Here is a 23,812-nt window from a genome sequence, read left to right on the forward strand (position 1 = left end):
TTTCACCCATAAAAGCTAGTAATTCTACGAGTATATACAATCCTTCTATGTTAGATCTTTCATTCAAATTCGTTGAGCATAATATACATTTAAATGTTAAATTAATATACATTTAAACTTTATTAAAAACGGGGTTACCATACCATTTTCACTCAATCAAAAACAAAAAAACCTAACATACTGATACAAATGTATGTGACACGGTATTAAAAATTGTTATCAATACCAATAAGTTACAACAATGTTATTGTTATGTATGACTTGTACTTAACTAGATACGATACTGCGATACTGCGATATCGTCGGTCAAGGTAAGGAGGCCGATATTCCGTCCAAACAATAACTTAGCGTTTTACAAAGTAGATTATAATTAATACGAAGAGATTCATCCCATTCGTGTTTCAACCGTGAAGCAGTTGTGTTTGCATGGCTGTGTTTCGGTTTGAAGGGTGGGCATATGGCGTGAATTTACTGGGTACAGAGGAATTACACCTGAGTTCTCAGGAATGGCAACGCATGGCGGGTATCATGGGCGAAACAGTATACTCTGTTAAGTCCATGGTACTGCTCATGTCTATAGGCGACGGTTACCACTTTCCATCAGGTGGGCCGTCAGCTTGTTTGCCATTCTAAGTTGTATAAAAAAAAAGTTATTCGATTTTTCTCGAAAACTTATCTCTCTTAAATATATTTTAATGTAAATTTTATTATGTTTTTTATTTGTTTATTTATCATATAGTATACAGTATTAGGCCCAAATATTTACATTTTGGAAACATCTCGTTTTCTTTTGTGTTTTTTTTAATAGATGATAATGGAATGGTAACCCCACTTGCGCTAACAGTGTATGCTGGCGGGGCACCAGTGAGGGATGATAGATGAGAACGAAGACAAGTCAGCTGGCTCATCGTGATGAATTCTACAAAAATTAAACGCGGTGGTTTTCAGGGAGAACCGCATAAAGGTCGGCCTCTATATAGGGAAGACTATTTTTTTTTTATTAGATGAAAATGGAATGTTAACCCCGCCTGCGCTATCGGTATACACCGACGAGGCACCAGTGATAGATAGGTGAGAATTAATGCAGGTCAGTTGGCCCACCATGATGAATTCGACAAGAATTAAACGTGATGGTTTCCAGGGGGAAGCGCGTGGAGGTCGACCTGAGAGGGTCAATTGCTAGCAACGGGACTATTAGACCTCATTACTAACAATCCCTTTCCCCTCAGAGAAGACTATTAGGCCTTGTTACTAAAAATCCCTCCCCCCCCCCCCTCCTTCCTTCTGTGTTAGTCGATTACGTATAGGTCGTACTAATTCCCGATAACGTAATCGTGATAAATATGACAGTATTAACATAATGTAAGTGGCCATTATCATTGCAATGTTTAACATAGTAACGTATTCACGTTTCGTACGCTAATCAAAAGGAACGTTTGTACCGTCCGCCTATACGATCACTTACTTGGATTTGTATTCGTGTTTGTTCTATGTAAGTTTAAATTTTCTTACTAAATAGTTTATTAAATATTAAAAATTAAAAGGAAAACACTCATAATATAAAACTAATGCGAAGACAATAGGTGTTAGTCATTAGATAGGTACGAGTATGTACACAATAATGTATTTATTTATTTATATTTTATTGACAACATAACAAAAAGAATGTCTAGTCTTATATATAAAATTCCCATGTTACAGTGTTTGTTACCAAACTCCTCCGAAACGGCTTTAACGATTTTTATAAAATTTTGTGTGCATATTGGGTAGGTCTGAAAATCGGCCAACATCTATTTTTCATACCCCTCAATGATAAGAATGACCCTCCGCAAATTTTTTTTTTATTTTGTTGACAAATTTTTCCATTTTTATTTTATTATGATTTAGCATTGAAAAATACACACAACCTCAAATTATCATGCTTTGACAATCAACCCCTGTTTTTTTATCGCGATTTTTATATGCTGCAATAGGGTTGCAAGATGGCAATGCAATATAATAATTGTAGTAGGATAAATTTTCATGTATAGTTCTAAAAATAATGTATATGGTAAAACAACGTTTGCCGAGTCTAGTATATATATATATATATATATATATATATATATATATATATATATATATATATATATATATATATATATATATATATATATATATATATATATATATATATATATATATATATATATTGTACATTACACAAAGTATATTTATTTTTTAATTACTTATCTCTAATTGTATATCTAGGTTATTTACATCAATGTAATTAACATGTATGTAAATCAACGATAATTATGATATTTCTCGTAGTTCGAATTATTCGTCGACATTATTTAATTAGTCGACATTATTCGTCTAATTACTAGCAATATGCCCTATCAGGTCGACCTCCACGTGGTTCCCCCTGGAAACCATCGTGAACAATTCTTGTTGAATTCATCACGATGTGCTATCTGGCCTGCTTCATCCTCACCTATCATCTTTCACGGATCCCCGCCAGTATATACCGATAGCGCGGGTGGGGTTACCATTCCTTTATCACCCATTAAAAAAGCACACCCTATCGTTTTAGTGAATAATTTATAAACATGTACATTTACAGTACAGTACATGTACATAATACATTACATGTTCAATTTTGGTATTTTTGTCACATTGAAGTCTCATTGGTTGATAAGAGATAATCGATTAATTAAATCTATATTTACCTGTCATATGTCACACAAATGGGTAAATACTGTGATCACACTTATCATATATATTTATAAACTTCCTTGTTTTCATTAACTAAATGTAATGAAGATGTTTATTTGTGGTCAATTGGTACTATTTGTAATGCAAAATATTTTCCTGTACCTAGTCTCGAATGTTGTTACTGTTTTACCCGACAGTCGAAAAAGAAGTGTAACTTTTTATATCAGATATAAATACTATATAAACAAAAACATTAACATATACGATAGTACTAAATATATATTTAAAAGAAAGTTATTTCAATATTTGATTTCCTTTAGTTATCAAGAAACGGAAAATATTATGGAAAGAAAACACACATTTTATTTTGTTTTGTATATTCGTTTTCGCAAATTTTAATTTTAGCCTTAATGCAAACTTTACATGGTTTTTTTTTACAACACATGGGGCAAACGAGCATGCGGCTCACCTGATGGTAAGTGACTACCGCCGCCCATGATCACCCACAACACCAGCGGCATTGCAGGTGTGCTGCCGGCCTTTAAAAAGGAATATGCTCTTTTCTTAAAGATTATGTTGTCGTATCGGTTCGGAAATACTGCTGCTGGAAGTTGATTCCAAAGAGTGCTTGTGCGTGGGAGAAAGTGCCTTGAAAAACGCATGGTGTTCCAGTTGGGGGCCTGGACTCCTGAGATACAGATCTCTGATCTAGTTTAGGGTGCAGTCTCCCACAAGTTTTACAGACCATTGTAATTCTACATATATAGTTGTATTTCTTCATGTATTTTTCTGTAAAATTTGTGGACAAAATAAATAAATAGATGCGTAAATATATAGAACACTGACAAAAAAAATTGTCAGCTCATTTGACAATTAACTGACGAAAAGTTGACCCCTTTTTAAGGCTCGAGGCTCTATCTATATAATCCAAGGATCTTCTTTCTTTTCATTCAAGAGTTTCCTCTTGTCGGTGCAACTAATCCATGCATCTTCTTCCAGCCAGCTCTATCCCAGGCCCATATCATTAACTAACAGCCCATAGTGTTTCTTTTATCTGTCCTCGGTCTTTCTCTTCCTCTTTTGTCCACTATTTTTCCTTCTACCATGCTCTTAAATAAAAGTCATGTCGTATTAGGGGGCTCTTCTATTCTCTATTGTTTTAATTAATGTACGTTTCTAATTCAATCTAAGGATATGCCATTAAGATTGTATTAAAATAACTATGTATTATCGTAATAGTACTTGATACAATATAGTTGCTGGGTTTGGCGTCAATCAATATTCGCGCAGTATAGCTATAAAACAGTATTGCCAATTGAAGAGCACATAACCCGTAGTGGTTCTATTTGCGGCCAACCTTGAGCTTGCCACTGCCACTACGTATACATTTATTGATGTTACATAAAACATAATCAAACTTACCTGCCAAAAAATATTTGGCTTGCGCAAACATTTGTCGGGATTTTAAAAATCAAAGTCAGAGGGATTTATACAAAAATTGTCTTAATGTAAGTACACCTCAATTAATAACATATATCATTTTTTTTATACAACTTAGAATGGCAAACAAGCTGACGTCCCACCTGATGGAAAGTGCTAACCGTCGCCTATAAACATGAGCGGTACCATAGACATAACAGAGTATACTGTTTCGCCCATGATACCCCCCATGCGTTGCCATTCCTGAGGACTCAGGTGTTATTTCTCTGTACCCTGTAAATTCACGCCATATCCCACCCTTCAAACCGAAACACAGTCATGCAAACACAACTGCTTTACGGTAGAAACACGAATGCGACAGAGGTACCCAAGCAATCGACTTTTGTACAAAGTCTCCCTCTGGTGAAAATATAAAAATATATATGTATATTTAACAGGTAACTAAGAATATAATTATAGGTATACATAATACAATACTATTTATTATTTATAGATACATAAGACCTACTCATGCGCCTGTTTTCCCTATAAACCTGAAATTAGAAATTCTTGTACATGGATTTTCCTAGAAATATTATTTGTAATTAGCGCGTGGTCTCCGTGAGGATACTTTGTTCTATTCTAATTAATTCATTATTATCTAACACATTATGTATATAAATAAGGAAAATATATGTATATAAATAGACAAAGAGTTACACAACACTGAATCGTCTGCTTGAAATTCCACGTTTTCCATCGACTTGCAAAAAGTTTCTCAATTCGGTTGTGTTTTTTTTATGTTTGTTACCTCAGAACTCCGTCATTTATAGACTGATTTGGAAAATTGATTTTGTCTGAAAGGATATACTTACAGATTGTTCCCAATATAAATTTTATCAAAATCGATTCACTAGTTTAGTTTTTAAATCAAATTAAAACTTATTTAACAACAATTAAAATCGATTTACAACTGTCTGGAGTTATAAGGTAACAAAAATAAAAAAATACGACCGAAATATGAACCTCGTTCTTCTTTAAAGCAGTTAAAAATCAAATATTTCCTTTTTGCAATATTACTTTAGATTTTTTTTTTTTTGTGACACAATCTGTGCATTCTCATATTTGAATACTTAATTCGTTATCACATTGTTTTTTTGCATATCTATAACTTATAATCGACTTGTTTGTATACATTTTATCCTTTGCCTCTCGTACGAAAGAGAGATCATTCTCTGTCTCACTCTATAATGAATCTCATCAACATTGTATCGTAAAATTCAATGAAAGCCACCATTCTTTCTAGTCGTAATCTTATCTGATATGTACAGCAGATAGTTACCTGCGTTGAGCAAGTACCATTTATTCGTCTTTGTGCCAACGTCTCGAGAACTTGTACACACACACACAGTTGTTTAAACATTATTAACTTGTCCAAACATGTTTTAATGTGTTTTTAATCGTATTATTGTTATTATGATTTATCGTTATTGTAAATCAGTGACTTAACGAAGTGATACGTTTGTTTAATAAGTACGTATATATTTCTACATTTAATTTAATTTATAATTTATTGTGTTTCATTAGTGAAGGTTTGTTTCTAATTTTATTTTTAAATAATTTGAAAATATATCTATATATACACGGGTGAGTCAGTGTTGTTTATTTATATATACACATATTTACATACAAATTGGTGTTTTTATACTTATTAGGTGTTTATGATATAACTTTTTTACAAAATTTGTTATTTAATAAGGTAAAAAAAATATATTTAATAACACTAATCTTAGAAATTCTAATATGAGAAAAATAATAGAAGCCAACATAATAATAAAAAAAAATACTGTCTATCTATTTGTCTGTCTAATCACCGGTATGTTTGTTTCAGCATCAAACAAAAAGATTTAATTTTTAGACCAAATTAGATATAGTTTTTACAGCTGTATTTCTGAAAGACTAACTTAAATCTAGTGTGTATTAATCTAGATACGCAATCTGAATTATTTATTAAACTTGACTACATTTAGAGAGTGTACTATCAGATTGATCCTGGACAACGTGCGCGTGGATTTTCAAAATTTATATTTATATATATACATATATATATATATATATATATATATATATATATATATATATATATATATCTTAGTCCTTGATGACAGATACTCTTTCATGAATACGCACTGGACTTTGAATTTATATTAATGATTTTTAAATCAATAATGTAGCAAGTAGGGATGTATGAAAATAAATAAATTTAGAATATTAAGTCATCAATCATTCCATCGTTAGTACTAATTACTAATATCATAACAAAAGTGAGTCTGTTACCTCTTAAACATCAATGATACAAAGAAACGTCAAGAATGTAGCATAAGTATACAGTAATATTGTTGTCAGATACTAAGTACTAAATAAGTACTCGTAACTATGGATAAATGTGAGTTTGTTAGATAATTGAAAAAACTGAAGCTACAATATATCCTTTTTTTTTAAGTTGGTTAAAAACTCAAAGGGTACGCAGAGCAAAACAAAAATATTTTTAAAATCTTGCTTTACACTGCAATGGTGTCATATGCTTATATATTTGCCAGTAGTTGCCACGATAAGCAGTGTTTTTTTTTTATTTATTTATTTCCATATATATATATCTTCGTCATATTGTCTATCTTATATATATATATATATATATATATATATATATATATATATATATATATATATATATATATATATATATATATATATATATATATATGTCGTAATATAAAAAAATACTATGTAACTACTTGTATTCGTCACTAGTTTAGATATTTAGTTCCGTTTTCCTTGCCAATTTTTGTTAAAATATTCTTTGTAAAATTTAAAAATGTAGTCCTTTTGCCATTATCGTTTATAATATACTGTAAGTACAGAGAGAGACTTTGTACAAAAGTCGATTGCTTGGGTACCTCTGTCCCATTCGTGTTTCAACTGTGAAGCAGCTGTGTTTCGGTTTGAAGGGTGGGATATGGCGTGAATTTACTGGGTACAGAGGAATAACACCTGAGTCCTCAGGAATGGCGACGCATGGGGGGTATCATGGGCGAAACAGTATACTCTGTTATGTCCATGGTACTGCTCATGTCTATAGGCGACGGTTACCACTTTCCATCAGGTGGGCCGTCAGCTTGTATATATATATATTATATATATATATTTTATATATACGAGGTTTGTCCGGAAAGTACGTATAAAAGTTTTTTAAAAATTTTATTTTACAATTATTCAGGTAAATCAATTTTATCCCCTTCAAAGTACTCCCCCTGTGACATAATGCACTTGTGCCAACGCCGTTTCCACTGTGAGAAGGCTCCTTGAAAGTCCTCTGGTTGTAGGTTTCTCAGCTGCCCCGTCGTAGCTTTTTTTATCTCATTTATGTCCCCCAAATGCCGCCCCCGAAGTACCAATTTGGTTTTTGGGAACAAGAAGAAGTCACACGGGGCCAAATCCGGCGAATAGGGGGGGTGTTCGGTCACCGTAATGGAATTTTTATCAAAAACTCACGGACAACAAGAGAGGTGTGGGCAGGGGCATTGTCGTGGTGAAGAATCCAACGCCCCTCTCGCGCCAATTCTGGACGAGAGAGCTTTGAGGCGTCTGAGCACATCGACGTAGAATTTTCCATCAACTGTCTGGCCTGGAGGGACGAATATCTTGATGGACAATCCCCGAACATCGAAAAAAACAATCAACATTGTCTTGACATTTGAGCGGGATTTTCTTGATTTTTTTGTGTGTTCCCCGGATGTCTTCCACTCTTTGCTTTGGGATTTTAATTCGACATCAAATTCGTAGAACCAAGACTCATCTCCAGTGATGACTCGGTTCAAAAAGTCACCATTCTCTTCGGCTTCCAACCAGTCCTCACAGCAAGCAACTCTTCGTGATTTTTGATCCGGGGACAAAAGCTTGGGAACGATCTTGGCGCAAATTTTTTTCATTTGAAGTTCGTTTCTTAGAATTTCGTGGACCACGGTTTTGCCCAAATTAAGCTCTTCAGCCACCTGTCTGACCGTTAAACGACGGTCCCCATTAACACAAGTTCGAATTCTTTCCACGTTTTCGTCGGAATGTGAAGTGGAAGGACGTCCTGAACGTGGGTCATCTTGAACGCTTTCTCGGCCCTCTCTGAATCTTTTTAGCCACTTGTGGACGGTTGGTTCCTTCACAGCATCATCCCCATAAACTGTTCTGAGATCGGCAAAAATTTCACGGCCATTCTTGCCGAGTTTCGAGAGAAACTTGATTACGACGCGCTGCTCTTCAACGGAAGCGGGCTCCATGCCGACGGGGTTTCGTTAAGAGGTAACTTCGTGATGATGGCGAGACAAGCCAGTTCGCACCGCACGGCGGTCAGACCAGAACTGAAGCATTATTAGGGACATAAGGAAGGGGTCCTGCGCTTACCTGGCCTTCTCCTCTTTCTCGCATTCCAGAACACTTTTATACGAACTTTCCGGACAGACCTCGTATATATATATATATATATATATATATATATATATATATATATATATATATAATAAATTACTAATAAAGAGATATAAAAAATTACTAAGATAAAATGATAAAGCTATTATTGCTCACTATAGTAAAAACTATATGCGTATACATGAATTCATCATGATGGGCTAACTGGCCTGTTTTCATTCTCATCTATCATCCTTCACTGGTGCTCCGCCAGCGTATCCCGTTAGCGCAGGCGGGGTATGATAACCCCGCCATTTTCACCTATAAAAAAAAATTCATTGCCATATCCCACTCTTCAAACCGATCGCTTCACGGTACCACGGAACCAACTGCTTCACGGTAGAAACACGAATGGAACAGAGGTACCCAAGCAAATGTCTTTTGTAGAAAGTCTCTGTCTGGTCTATCTATTAACAATAGTGGAATTACATAAGACAAAATATAAAAACTCTCAGTAGGAATTGCATTACGATGCAAGCCACGTGTGGTCGCAGGATGTTTAATCACTGATACACTGATGATAGATATACAATAGGTAATGACGGCCACACCGCCCCATGTAGGCGTGTGTTTGGGACGCCTGCCTGTCTGCGGCGAAGATAATTGTCTCCAAACGATATAAACACACAATTACAATGTCAAGGTGATGTGTGACTGTGCCACATAATTTTCCTGTCCTTGTCACAAATTTTGTTTTGTCTCTCTATTAGGTGTCGGCGATGTTTTTACTATGGTGAGCAATAGTAGCTTTATCATTTTATCTTTATTAGTAATTTAAAAATAAAAGATAACACAAATAATTATATATATCAATCGATACCTAATTAGAATAAAAATAATTGTATTGTCACCATATTGTTTATTTTATCTCGATAATGGATAAAATTAATAAAAATGTTTAATATTTGAAATAAATACACAATCAACATATTTATTTTTTATACAACTTAGAATGGCAAACAAGCTGACGGCCCACCTGATGGAAAGTGGTAACCATCGCCTATAGACATGAGCAGTACCATGGACATAACAGAGTATACTGTTTCGCCCATGATACCCCGCATGCGTTGCCAATCCTGATGACTCAAGTGTTTTTTTTTTTGATGGGTGAAAATGGTGTGGTAACTCCGCCTGCACTTACGGGATACGCTGGCGGTGCACCAGTGAAGGGTGATAGATGAGAATGAAAACAGGCCAGATAGCCCTTCATGATGAATTCATCAGGAATTAACCATGATAGTTTCCAGGAAGAACCGCGAGGAGGTCGACCTGGTTGGGTATATTAATAGCAATGGGATTCTCAGTCTACATTACTAACAATCCCTTTCCCCTCTGACTCAAGTGTTATTCCTCTGTACCCTGTAAATTCACGCTATATGCCCACCCTTCAAACCGAAACACAGCCATGCAAACACAATTGCTTCAGAATAGAAACACGAATGAGACAAAGATACCCAAGTAAACGACTTTTGTACAAAATCTCCCTTTGGTGTAATCTGTCTTAAATATCTTCCACGTATAAATAAATACTACCTTCCATTGAAGGATATACCTACCTACACAAAATGACGGTATTTAAATTCAATGAATTTTGATTACAACTGCGCGGAAGCAGAGGCGGAAACCAATTGCGCTGAATTAAGATAAACCTGTTTGTTATTGAACAATACCAATAATATATAATTAGTAATAAGAAATAGATTACGCAAATATTAAAAAATATTTAAAATAGGCGACGTGCTGTAGAAGGGCCAAATTAAAAGTACCCGTAACCGGCGAGCGTGTATGAAAAGATTGATGAATGTGGAAGAAGCGAAAGAGGTTTGTTTGAATCGAAGCATTTGGCGTTCCATTGTTTCTGCCTACCCTAATGGGAGACAGGCGTGACAGATATGTATGTATATATGTAAAAATTATTTATTTACGCTAACCTTCGAAATCGCTCGACTGATTTTAATGAAATTTTCTAAATATATTTTATTTAAAATTTAACATTTACCAGAGGGAGACTTTGTACAAAAGTCGATTGCTTGGGTACCTCTGTCGCATTCGTGTTTAAACCGTGAAGCAGTTGTGTTTGCATGGCTGTGTTTCGGTTTGAAGGGTGGAATATGGCGTGAATTTACAGGGTACAGAGGAATAACATCTGAGTCCTCAGGAATGGCAACGCATGGGGGGTATCATGGGCGAAACAGTATACTCTGTTATATCCATGGTACTGCTCATGTCTATAGGCGACGGTTACCACTTTCCATCAGGTGGGCCGTCAGCTTGTTTGCCATTCTAAGTTGTATAAAAAAAAACCTTCTTTTAGAAGTCGGTTAAAAATATGTGGACAAAAATTAGAAAGGGTTTCCGCTATTATTTAAATTGTGTAGATATGAAATTAAAAAAAAATATAAAACATAAAAAGTGTTATAAATAAATTAGTCAATAAATCCATATTATTATGGAAGATATAAGAGGAAAACGTGATAATTTGTTAACGTCAATTTTACAATTACCTCGTAATAATTGTAATATGTAATCCATATATGGATTATCATGCATTTGCAACCTATTATAATTATTTAGCTATACATTATTTAGTTCAATTACGTTTAATTTTAAATTAATATTCAGTACGACAGTTGCTAAAAACTATATGAGTAATGATGACATTAGTAGATATAATAAATGAATAAATAAATAAATAAATAATTCGAATATTTTAACAATAATTATCTCCTTTATTATTTTGTTTAATATCAATACGAATATATTGTTTATTCAATACTAACTTTTGACCGCAACTTCGCACGCATTTTCTATAACGACGAGTATGAAAGAGCATCGTCTGAAATATAGATGTGTTATATAGGCATGCTTTTTACAAATTTATTATTTATTGATAGATAGATAGATAGATAATTTATTTACATTACTTACAGCACACAAATTACAATAAAAAAAAAAACATAATACACAGTAAAAGAGATAAAAGAATGAAAATAAAAAAGCAACAAAACAAAAAAAAAAACAAAAAGCAAAATATATAAACCAACAATTTCCTTTCTTTCCCTTCCTTCATGCGTGTGCCATAGTAACACAAAATGGTCACAGCTCAGTTTATTGCTTTGCCTTTAAAAGAGCAAAACACTGATATTCTGCTGTGGCCAAGAGTCAGTCGCGAAACTCCTCATTAAAAATAACAATAAAAAGAAATATAAATAAACTGCATTGTATGTGTCCATTACATTCGCCTCCATTTGATATTATATTCTAAATAAATAAATAAATAACAGATACCATTAGATGAGGGGTAGTGACATTGATATGATATTGTGTATAGATTTACATTATTAAATGTTATTTTCTGGGGGGAAAGGGATTGTTAGCTATGGAGCTTGACAGCCCCATTGCTAGCAATATGCCTTATTAGGTCGACCTCCACGTGTTTCCCCCTGGAAACCATCGTGAACGATTCTTGTTGAATTCGTCACGATGGGCTAACTGACCTACTTCATCCTCACCTATCATCCTTCACTGGTGCCCTGCCGGTGTATACCAATAGCGCGGGTGGGGTTACCATTCCATTATCATCCATTAAAAAAAATTACATTTTCTTTACCTATCCCAATAATGAAGTACCACGTTCATGATTCTCTGTTCATCCCAAAAGTTGGCCGGTAGAGAATGCAACTAGCATCAAGTCCGCCTTTTGTATCGTATTTTCTTATGCTTAATAAAGTTATTTAAATAAATAAATAAATTTAATCATTCCCATTTATAATTAAAGACTGGCTGTACCTCGCGGCTTTGTACGTGTGTATCAGTACATAAAATATCCTATGTGCTAAATTAGGATATAACCTACCCATGTGCCAAATTTCATTCATCATCAAACTAAAATACAAAAATCCATTTATTCTTTATTGTACACAAAAGATTATTAAAATGTAAAAACAAACATAATAGTGCACAAAGACGAGCTTATCTCCAATATCTTTAATAGTTTTTAGCTAAAAGAGTAATCCATATATATATATATATAGAAAACTTAACTTTATAATTTAACAGACTGCTTTAACCATGCTGTGTCCACCTGTCCTCAATCTAGTTCAATCTATTATCTTTATATAATGTCTGTAATGTTATTGATTGTAACCTGTTGTGTATACCTTTAATAAATAAATTAAAAAAAAAGAATTTTAATAAAGTGAATTATAAGAAAACTGAGATAAAATACAATACCATAGAAATACCATGAGTGCTTGTTATATGAAATAGCAATAGAATAACGTCACTGAAACAAACGTCAAACGATTCTTTATTAAAAATCTTTATAAAGTCCTTTTTTAGTTAGGAGGTAAAAAAAAACAAGTATCTAACGAAGATATACATATATGTATATATATAATATGCGAGTACGTCAATATAAACCTCAAATCGTTTCCTGTTATAGCACCGGGAATTCCTGCCATTTTCACGATGTACACACACGGTAAATAAGCAAACGAGTTATCCTCCTGAAAATAATATATATAAATGGGAATTTGAACTGTGAATCATTAATTGCAGGCACGACCGGCTCGAGTATAGACCAGGTAGAGGATGGAAGTAGCCTATAAAACACTCAATAAATTTACCGAAATACAATGACACGACTCACTATGAACAAAGACGTGGAGTGCCAGAGGGAACTATTGTCAGACAAAGAATCAAACCAACAACGTGCTGAGGAGAAGTCGGATTATCAGAAGGCACCTTATTTCATTATTTCCCTGTTAATAATTTTAGTAAGTATACATTTAATTTAGTATTTAGTGCAATATTTAAGATGCCAAATAATATATCACTTCCCGAAAAACAACATATTGTATATTAAATTTGGAATTAAGAAAATTAACAATACACCAACACGGTTAGAAAAAGTTACTTTTTACAAAAAATATTTATTTAAATCTATTAAGGGTTGGTACCCTTAAATATATAAAAATAATAGTTGTCATGTATTCCGATGGCTGTTCTCAATTTTGCCGCACTTAGCAACTGCTCGGCTAAGTCACAGTCACAGGTTGTCGTTGCTAAATGTGTAAATATTCAACATAGTTAATAAAGTTAATAAATATAATATTATTTGATACTAGCGGCCCGTCCCGGCATCGCACGGGTGGACATTTTTAACATTTCCCTTCACTGCGCTGCTCCTATTGATCGTAGCGTGATGAAAAGTATACTACAACCTACCCAGGAGTATGAAGAATAATTGTACCAAGTTTCGGTAAAATCCGTCGAGTAGTTTATATTTCTGTAATGAACATACAGACAGACAGACAAAAATTTTACTGATTGCATTTTTGGCATCAGTATCGATCACTAATCACCGCCTGATAGTTATTTTGGAAATATATTTTATGTACAGAATTGACCTCTCTACAGATTTATTATAAGTCATAACATCGACTGCTTGGCCATTAAAAAGTATGTAAAAACACGTAATGGCCGGTAAAATAGCTAAACTTAATTAATATATAAAAATATAATATTATAATAGTCATTACGATATTATTATAATTGTCATGTGATCCCGGCATAGAACGGGCCTCGCCCTCCTTACCCATGAGTAATGTAAGAGGTGATTAAGGGAACTTAATAGTGGAGGGATAGGTAGCAGCGTCCCTCTTAAAACATTATCAAAAGCATAACTGTCATTGCCAACCTGCCTGCCAAGCATGGCAACTACTGTGAACCCCCCACCCTTTATACCTGATATGATGATCACCATGATGATTACAATAGTATTTTAGCAATAATGAGCAATTTTATTTGGTATGTCATTGCCACAAACTAACTCGCTTTCACAATTATAAGTATTATATGAATAAAATAAGAATATTCCCATTATGTATCGAAATTTAATGCTGTTGTCAATTTTGACAGATATGTGTTCATTTATCACTGCCGGATAATGCGCACGTGTGGCTCGAATGGCCGCCGGGGGCGTGGTGGCGGGAGCCCTGGAGACTCGTCACCTACAGCTTCGTCCACGTCTCCGCCTCGCATTTCTGTCTCAATGCACTTGTTGCTCTCATTGTAAGTACACTTCCAATCTATACTAATCGTAACTTACAAGCTGCCGGCTTATATGAACAAGTTTTTAAATAGGTGATAATGGAGTGGCAACCCCACCCGCGCTATCGGTATATACCGGCGGGACACCAGTGAAGGATGATAGGTGAGGATGAAGCGGGTCAGTTAGCCCATCGTGACGAATTCAACAAGAATTGTTCACGATGGTTTCTAGGGGAACCACGTGGCGGTCGCCCTAATAAGGCATATTGCTAGCAATGGGGCTGTCAAACTTCATTGCTAACAATCCCTTTCCCCCCCAATAATTAAAAATTGTATCCCGCAAAAAACCGACTTCGATAGTGGCCTTTCACTTTTTGGTCTAAAAAAATTAACAACTAAGCGTGATAAAATCTTTATGGGACCAATATGTGTATATCCTATCAGATAAAAAAAAATTCCAAATTGGTTTAGAACTGACCTAGTTACGAAGTAACAAACATAAAATATGTAACCGAAATGAGAACCAGCTTCTTTTTGAAGTCGGTTGAGAAATATTTAAAAACATCAATATAAATGAAAATATCGAAAACTAAAATATATAAATATCTGGCATCATAACCCTTAACTTACAATAGACTAGTAGATATTATATGGACTACCTACTATTAAATATATATATCGTCATAGTCGTAGAATACCGACGGATCTTTATATGTAATCGTTGTCGGATCCGTCAGTATTCTACGACCATGACGATATATATGTATATTTTAAAATATGCGCCGCCAGGTCGGATGGGCATTGGAAATTGAAGAAAGATGGTGGCGAGTGCTTATCGTGTGGGTCGGAGGTGTCGTCGCTGGAGCACTGGGCGCTGGCCTGCTGCAGCCAACTGTTCGAGTAGCGGGTGCTTCGGCAGCTGTGTACGCGCTGCTAACCGCGCATATACCCAATGTATTTCTAAGGTACATATCCAGAAAAACGTGTAAAATTGGCATTTTAAAAGTACTAGTGAAGTTTTTAGAATCTTAAATATTAAGAGTTGCGTACAGTGCAAAAGAGATTACAACAGTATGTTTAACAAAGCTAGAGTTTAGGAGATTTTATACAAAGTTTGGATCCTGTATCGCTACTGGTGTCTTGTATTTGGTTTTAAAGGCAGGGAAAATGAGTAGAGTAATTGTTAAGATCACCATATCTCGAAGATCGGCAATACGGGAGTAATGTTTCTGATTATTTCGGTTTTTGGAAACTTAATAGCACAATAGTACAACGCTTAACGGATCCTTATGGAATTGTCGGATTTTGCAGGACCTCCGGAATATTAACCAGAACGAATGTTAATAGATTCTAAGCCATCATACAGGCGGTGACTCTTCGCTTAGATTTCTTTGAACCGACTCTTATGGGATTCTATATTGGCTGTCGAGACAGTTTCGCCAGCGCTAGATATTCGTACACAAAATAGATAAAAAAAAACAGCGCTTAATAGACTATTATAGAGATTGGTACAGTACCAAGCGCTTGGCTTCTTATAGTTTGAAGTATCCAAATAAGATATCGTAACCTATATTTTTTTGTTGGATGATGTATGGGCCCTGAAGAGCATAATTTTTCATTGAAGCAATATAATTTCCAGGTATAATCGCATCAAGCTCTGTTGGTTTCGCATTCTGAGCGTGGTGGTGTTAAGTGGATCTGAACTGATCTGGACGTTAATAGAACACTCATGTGCAAGTAATGCATCAGTGCTTGCGCAGTCGCAACAGCACCCTGTCGCATGGTCGGCACACTTGCTGGGGGCGATAGTTGGTGTTCTACTCGGTTTTATTATTTTCAAAGGTGAGATCTTAGATTATAAATAAGTAATAGGTATTTTGGAATAATGAATTAGACGTTGGGTTAGTTTTTTTTTTCTTATGGATGAATATGGATTTATCAACCGCCTGCGCAAATGGTATATGCTAGCGGGACAACGGTGAGGGATGATTTTTTTCAATGGGTGATAATGGAATGGTAACCCCGTCTGCGCTATCGGTATAAGCTGGCGGAGCGCCAGTGAGGGATGATAGGTGACGATGAAAGCAGGTCAGTTAGCTCATCGTGACGAATTCAACAAGAATTGTTCACGATGGTTTCCAGGGGGAACCACGTGGAGATCGACTTAATAAGGCATATTTGACTAAATACGATACTGCGATACTGCGAAATCGTCGGTCAAGGTAAGGAGGGCAATATTCCGTCCAAACAATAACTTAGCGTTTTACTAAGTAGATTATAATTAATACGAAGAGATTCATCCCATTCGTGTTTCCACCGTGAAGCAGTTGTGTTTGCATGGCTGTGTTTTTTGAAGTCACTTCTAATCATTTAATATTTTAACTTGTACATAATTTACTATGAGTACTCTGAGTTTACCAGAGGGAGACTTTGTACAAAAGTCGATTGCTTGGGTACCTCTGTCCCATTCGTGTTTCAACCGTGAAGCAGTTGTGTTCGCATGGCTGTGTTTCGGTTTGAAGGGTGGGATATGGCGTGAATTTACTGAGTACAGAGGAATAACACCTGAGTCCTCAGGAATGGCAACGCATGGGGGGTATCATGGGCGAAACAGTATACTCTGTTATGTCCATGGTACTGCTCATGTCTATAGGCAACGGTTACCACTTTCCATCAGGTGGTCCGTCAGCTCGTTTGCCATTCTAAGTTGTATAAAAAAAAAAGTTGGCCCATGGTTTCCACGGACAACCACGTAGCGATTGACTACTGGGAACTCTAAATCCCATTACTATCAATCCCTTTTCCCTCGGTTAGGTTCTTTAATTACTATCGTAGTCGATTTCAAACGGGACCCCACGGTACTTTTATTATGGAATGTAAGACATATCGTCAGGTTATTTAGCTAATAGGAATCTGGCAGTAGATAGATAGATAGATAGATAATTTATTTACATTACTTACAGCACAAAAATTACAATAAAAAAAACATACACGTAATACACAGCAAAAGAGACAAAAGAATAAAAATAAAAAAAGCACAAATAAAAAAAAATACAAAAACAAAATATATAATCTAACAATCTCCTTTGTTACCATTCCTTCATGCGTGTGCCATAATAACACAAAATAGTCACAGCTCAGTTTATTGCTTTGCCCTTAAAAAAGCAAAACACTGATATTCTGTTGTGGCCAAGAGTCAGTCGCGAAACTTTTCATTAAAAATTGACAATATAAAAAAATATATATATAAATAAACTGCATTGTATGTGTCCATTATATTTGCCTTCACTTGATATTATATTCTACATAAATAAATAAATAACAGATACCATTAGATGAGGGGTAGTCAGAGATTTTTCCTGACGTAAAGAGGATCTGTTATTTCATTCAGCCCCTCAGCAAAAAGCATTTTTGTAAATATACTTACTTTTATTTATTGTCTAAAAGTATGTTATGCTTAAGAAGTACGTTTTAAGGTTTAAGAAGTGAAATTGTTCAAATTATTCAGATACGAAAAAAAGAACAGTAAGTTTCATCGTGGCTCCATTTTGTCCACAGTTACCGAAGATAATCCATACCAGTTCTTCAATAAGATCTGCCGCATCGTGTCCGCTGTGTTACTCGTATTGACTATTCTGGCCATCATCACTTATTATGTGGTGATGGAAAACCTGTATAACTAAACCACGATGGCAGCTCAGACCGCAGTACCAAGATCAACCTCTAGCCTCAGCCTAATCTTCTGAATTCATATTCATGGTTGAAACATTTAAAAAAGGTAAAGCCTAAGATTAGGTAAAGTCATCTTCTGGTCAACCACGTCGGAAGCTGCAACATTTTTGACATTCAAGCCTGGTGATGACCTCATTGACGGTTTTATCATCGACTTAAACAGATCTTCTAGACAAATCTACTTGTAAACTTATTTATGCTACTCCACTTAGGAAATACGAGTAGAATGTGACAATGAGACTTGAATCTTGTTTTTCTCATGCGTATAGTAACATAATGTAGCAAATTGCTAAAATTATTTATCATTATCATCATGTCATACCAGCCTTTAACTGTCCACTGCTGAACATAAGCTTCCCCCTTGGGGAATGCTTTGCCAGTGGTTGCAATGCTTGACAGTTGGATTGGCAACCGCAGTAAAGCTTTAGAGTTGTTTTAAGAGAAACGCCGCTGCCCATTCCTCGCCTTCCCTTAGTCACCTCTTACGACACCCACGGGAAAGGAAGGGGTGGCCCATTCTATGCCGGGACCACACGGACAAAATTACTTTTATTTGTATACCTTTAATTAGCGGTAAAGGTATTCAAAATATTTAACTATGGCACAGGTATATGTTTAGTATTTGTTCATAGTTACTAAAACAATATACCTATGAGCCAGGTGTGTATTACTCTTTAAAATAAGAGTTAAATTTAACTTTTTGGTTAAGTAAATAATTACTTGACTACTGTATGAGAGACTGAGATGTCCGTTTGTTTTCTACATTTATGTTCTATACTTATAGCGATTATACGTAGCTATTAGTAGATTTGATGGTGGTTACAGGCCATGGTTACACCTGTCTTCCATGTAATTTGAGAATTATTGAATAGTGATGCGTTGTGTAAAGCTATACAAATTTGACAACAATTGTACAAAGAATTAAAAAATAAGCTTATAATTAAAAAAAAAAACGATTGTGATTTGTGTATGTACAGTAGATGGTAAACTATTGAATACGTTTTATACTCAAAAAAATAATGTTATAATTGCATTTATTTGCGTGCCATAATCTTTGTAAATTAAAAGATATTATCACTAAATATATTTAATGTTTGTATATAACTGTAAGTAAATAACGGTAAATGTACTTACTTCGTTGTTTCGACTTCGTCTGGAAGTCTTCTTTAGTATTTACGTGGCAGCTAACTATATAATATAAGTTTTAAAAATTATATGTATTATGTAAATAAAAACAAAAATAAATATAGTGATTATAAAATGAGCTCGGAATTTTTTAAACTTCTACAAAAAATGTACAAAGAAATATTTTTCGTTATTTAATTTCGTACGAGGACAATTAATATAATCCTATTAAATGTACATATAAATGCAGTTCATTAAAATACTGCATAAACGAACACTAATTTTTAGTTCGAATGAGTACCAAATACATTTATTATTGTATTAATGTACTCAATATGTCTTGGTCTGACGTATTAAAAAAAAAAAGTTCCAAACTTGGCCAAAAATTATGTAAACATATTTATTATTTATTAACTTTATCAAATAATTATCTTAAATTGTTATAATAATATAAAATTACTGGTGCACCAGATCAAGCTTTAAATGAACGCACTCTTTAACAAAATATCGCCCTGACTCAAAATAGACAAAAAGAGTTTTCATGGAACTAAAACAAGAGTAAGACTTCATAAACTAGTTAAGGAAGTCAATTTTCTTTAAACCTTCTTTTTTTTTTATATACTGTTCTAAGGAAAAGACGTTGCACTAAAACTCTTTTTAACAATGTTGAGTCAGAACAATATTTTATTAAAAGAATTTTGGTAATAATTATTAACAATCTATACTTATAAAATAAAAATACTACTAGCCTTATTCGCGTGGCAAAATATTTAAATAACTAAATAGTCTTAAAATGTGAAATAATCAGCATTTACTAAGAATAAAAATATTTTTTTAATAATTTAACAACCATGTTAGTATAATATTTGCCATCGACTAGTGTGATGTTATGATACCAAAGAAAACTAATTGCTTAGCGTACAGTAAAGGCATAATATTACTTTACTTTACTTTACTTAACATACTTAATTTTAAGACATCATTACCAGAAATCTGGAGTCAAGTAATTTGTCATACACTTGACAAATTTTACTGAGATTTATTTTTAAATCAATCTTTTCATTGAAACTATTTTACAATGAAATAATGTTCTACTTGTCTCTAGAACAATCAGACCTGTTGAAACTGTACAATCTATTAATTCACTTTGTAAACTTGATGTTTGCATACAAACATGCAAACATTATTCTGCTATTTTGTTTTTTCTCATAAGGATCTGAATATTTCCAAAATGATGATCTCAAATAACATGTACTTTAATCAGTTTTCAATTGTACAAGAATTCAGGAGTGGCAACGCATGAGATCTCTGTCAAAGAACGCCATCTGTTCTGTAGAGGCTCATCAACTCGTCTGCCAATGAAATATATTCATAAACTGGCAAATCGAACTATTATTTAAAAAGATCTCGATATTGTAATCTATTTAAAAAAAAATAAAGAACTTACTTGAACAGAATTTACAATAAATTACAATACCTACTTGTATAACAATTAGTCCATTACCTTAAGGTTGTCTTGAAAAGATTGCTCTCAGCAATAAGACCGCCTTACTGTACTTATACAATTGTATCGTTGTGTTTGTAAATTGTCTTGTTTATTTCCTATATTGTATAATGCAAATAACGTATACTCATTCATTCATTCATTCGTAACAATATCGAGAGCTTTTTAAATAATAATTCAAGTTCATAAATGATAAATGATGTAAATAACTTATGATCTATTTATTTGTTATTGTTGTTGTTTTTATATGTTTTGTTTGTTGTATGTGTGTTGTGTTTTAATTTAATGGTTTAATGTTATTGTAAAAATATTGTGTACAATATTAATGATAGTCATACATATCATATGAAAGTATTATTTTGTTGATTCAGTTATTTCAGATTAAGGGGAAACCAGAGACCCTTCATAGCCGTTCAGGTATAATTTTACAATACATAGTTTTTCGAAGCTAGCGACATCTTGCGTATGGTGAAGGGAATCGTAACGTTACTCTGGTTTGTTCCATATTCTGAATCTATTAAGTATTCAAAATGTAAAAAGAAAATTGTTCACTGTAAGATAAAAAAAAAAAATTGTGCTCTAAGCAAATTATAATAGTTTTCTAAAAGTTTATTATTAAAGTGTAAATAAATTATTGAACACTGCCATTTTGTAAAATAACTTTTTTATACGATATATAACTAAACGAAATAAAATATATATTCTTGACAAATTTGCTAATTTAGTTTTTTTTCTTCATAATCGCAATACCATACAATACATACAAATTTAGGATTTCAAATGTACGCAGATAAACACCACGACTGCGCCTTTAAATGGTGTTTTCTCAATGGGTGATAATGGAATGGTAACCCCGTCTACGCTATCGTGATTGATGACAGGTGAAGATGAAAGCAGGGCAGTTGGCCCATTGTGATATATTCAAAAAGAAATAACTGTAATGTATCGGGGGAAAGGGATTGTTAGTAATGGAGACTGAGAATCCCATTGCTAGCAATATACCCAACCAGGTCGACCTCCTCGCGGTTCTCCCTGGAAACTATCATGGTTAATTCCTGATGAATTCATCATGACGGGCTAACTGGCCTGTTTTCATTCTCACCTATCACCCTTCACTGGTGCTCCGCCAGCGTATCCCGTTAGCGCAGGCGGGGTTTCCATACCATTTTCACCCATAAAAAAAAACTACAATGTATGAGTAGGGATATATATTTATATTATTACATGTATCACATCTCCATAGTTAGAACTAACAGAATTTTTCATCGTGCCTGTCAACAAATTGTTTATAATTACTCCTCTCCATCCAAAGGTTGCCTGGAAGAGATCGCTCTTAGCGATAAGGCCGGCCATTGTTTTCTCACTGTGATTATTTCTTGTAATTGTTTATATTTATAATAAGTTTACTATTGTAATCTTTTGGAGGAAACAATAAAGAGTATCTATCTATCTATCTATCTATCTATGATGATTTCCAGGAAGAACCGCGTGGAGGTCGACCTGATAGAGTATATGCTGGCAATGAGGTTGTCAGATCCTCATTAACAATCCCTTTTCCCCCCGTAAATGGTGTTAAGAAAATACATGTATCCAATATGAATTATCAATGTAAATGCACAATGCGATGTCACGCATATCAGCCGTTGGGGGAAAGGGGTTTTTAGTAATGGAGTCTGATTTCCCCATTACTAGCAATACTCCCTATCAGGTCGACCTCCACGCGGTTCCCCCTGGAAACTGTCGTAGTTAATTCTAGTAGAATTCGTCACGATGGGCTAACAGGCCTGCTTTCATCGTCACCTATCATCCCTCTCTGGTGCCCTGTCAGCGGATACCGATAACGCGAGCAGGATTACCATAACATTATTACCCATTAAAAAAAATAAACATATCATAATCATGTCCAGCAGTGGACAGTTAACGACTCAAATAAATATAAGATACAAGTTATAGATTCTGTTCTCAGTTAAAAAGTGTAAGCAAACTAAGTTTCAGGGTTATACATTATTTTTTGTATCGTATTAGGCGTTAAATGTCCAATGCCGAACATAGCCTTCGCTGTAATGGGAGTTGTGTCAGTAGTTGCCACGCTTGGCAGGCGGTTTGGCAACCGACGTTTGGCTTTTGATAATGTTTTAAGTGGGACGTTACTGCCCATTCCTCCATCATAGGCTCCCTTAATCGTCTCTTACGACACCCACGGGAAACGAATAGGTGGCCTATCCTATGCCGGGACATACAGGGTTTTTTTTTTTAATGGATGACAATGTAATGGTAACCCCACCCGCGCTATCGGTATACACCGGCGGGGCACCAGTTAAGGATGATAGGTGAGGATGAAGTAGGTCAGTTAGCCCATCGTGACGAATTCAACAAGAATTGTTCACGATGGTTTCCAGGGGGAACCGCGTGGAGGTCGACCTAATAAGGTATATTGCTAGCAATGGGGCTGTCAAACTCCATTGCTAACAATCCTTTTCCCCCTGGATCTATAGGGTTATATATACTATTTGAATATAAATTAAATCGCTGCGTGGTCCCGGCATAGAATAGGCCACCCTTTGCTTTCTCATGGGTGTCTTAAAAGTCGACTAAGGGACGGCGAGAGATGGGCAGCAGCGTCCCTCTTAAAATATCTGGGCCTAACTACGGTTGCAACCGCCTGCCAAATATGGCAACTACTGGCAAAACTCCTCTTATGGGGAAGGCTTTTGTCCAACAGTGGACAATTAACGGCTAAAATAATAAAAAATATATATAAAT

The 23,812-nt window shown here is 34.6% G+C and overlaps 1 protein-coding gene across 5 annotated transcripts in view; it reads left to right on the top strand.

Moving 5' to 3' along the window:
- Nucleotides 1-21,769, top strand: part of LOC128200284 (rhomboid-related protein 1-like) — a 32,721-nt gene extending 10,952 nt beyond the window's left edge. The window contains exons 1-7 of one of the 5 annotated variants that reach the window (XM_052893399.1): nucleotides 5,473-5,649; nucleotides 13,079-13,117; nucleotides 13,195-13,412; nucleotides 14,557-14,709; nucleotides 15,478-15,653; nucleotides 16,328-16,530; nucleotides 18,247-21,769. In XM_052893399.1, coding sequence (XP_052749359.1) covers nucleotides 13,272-13,412; nucleotides 14,557-14,709; nucleotides 15,478-15,653; nucleotides 16,328-16,530; nucleotides 18,247-18,371 — 798 coding nt within the window. In that variant the 5' untranslated portion in view covers nucleotides 5,473-5,649; nucleotides 13,079-13,117; nucleotides 13,195-13,271 and the 3' untranslated portion in view covers nucleotides 18,372-21,769. Of the gene's footprint in view, nucleotides 1-1,377; nucleotides 1,493-5,472; nucleotides 5,654-13,078; nucleotides 13,118-13,194; nucleotides 13,413-14,556; nucleotides 14,710-15,477; nucleotides 15,654-16,327; nucleotides 16,531-18,246 lie in introns of those variants that run through there. The other 4 variants (XM_052893303.1, XM_052893368.1, XM_052893280.1 and 1 more) reach the window with 4 other exon arrangements.
- Nucleotides 21,770-23,812: the final 2,043 nt, after the last annotated feature.

Source organism: Galleria mellonella, unplaced genomic scaffold (assembly GCF_026898425.1).
Source record: "Galleria mellonella isolate WM207_F2 unplaced genomic scaffold, CSIRO_AGI_GalMel_v1 utg103, whole genome shotgun sequence".
NCBI lineage: Eukaryota > Metazoa > Arthropoda > Insecta > Lepidoptera > Pyralidae > Galleria > Galleria mellonella.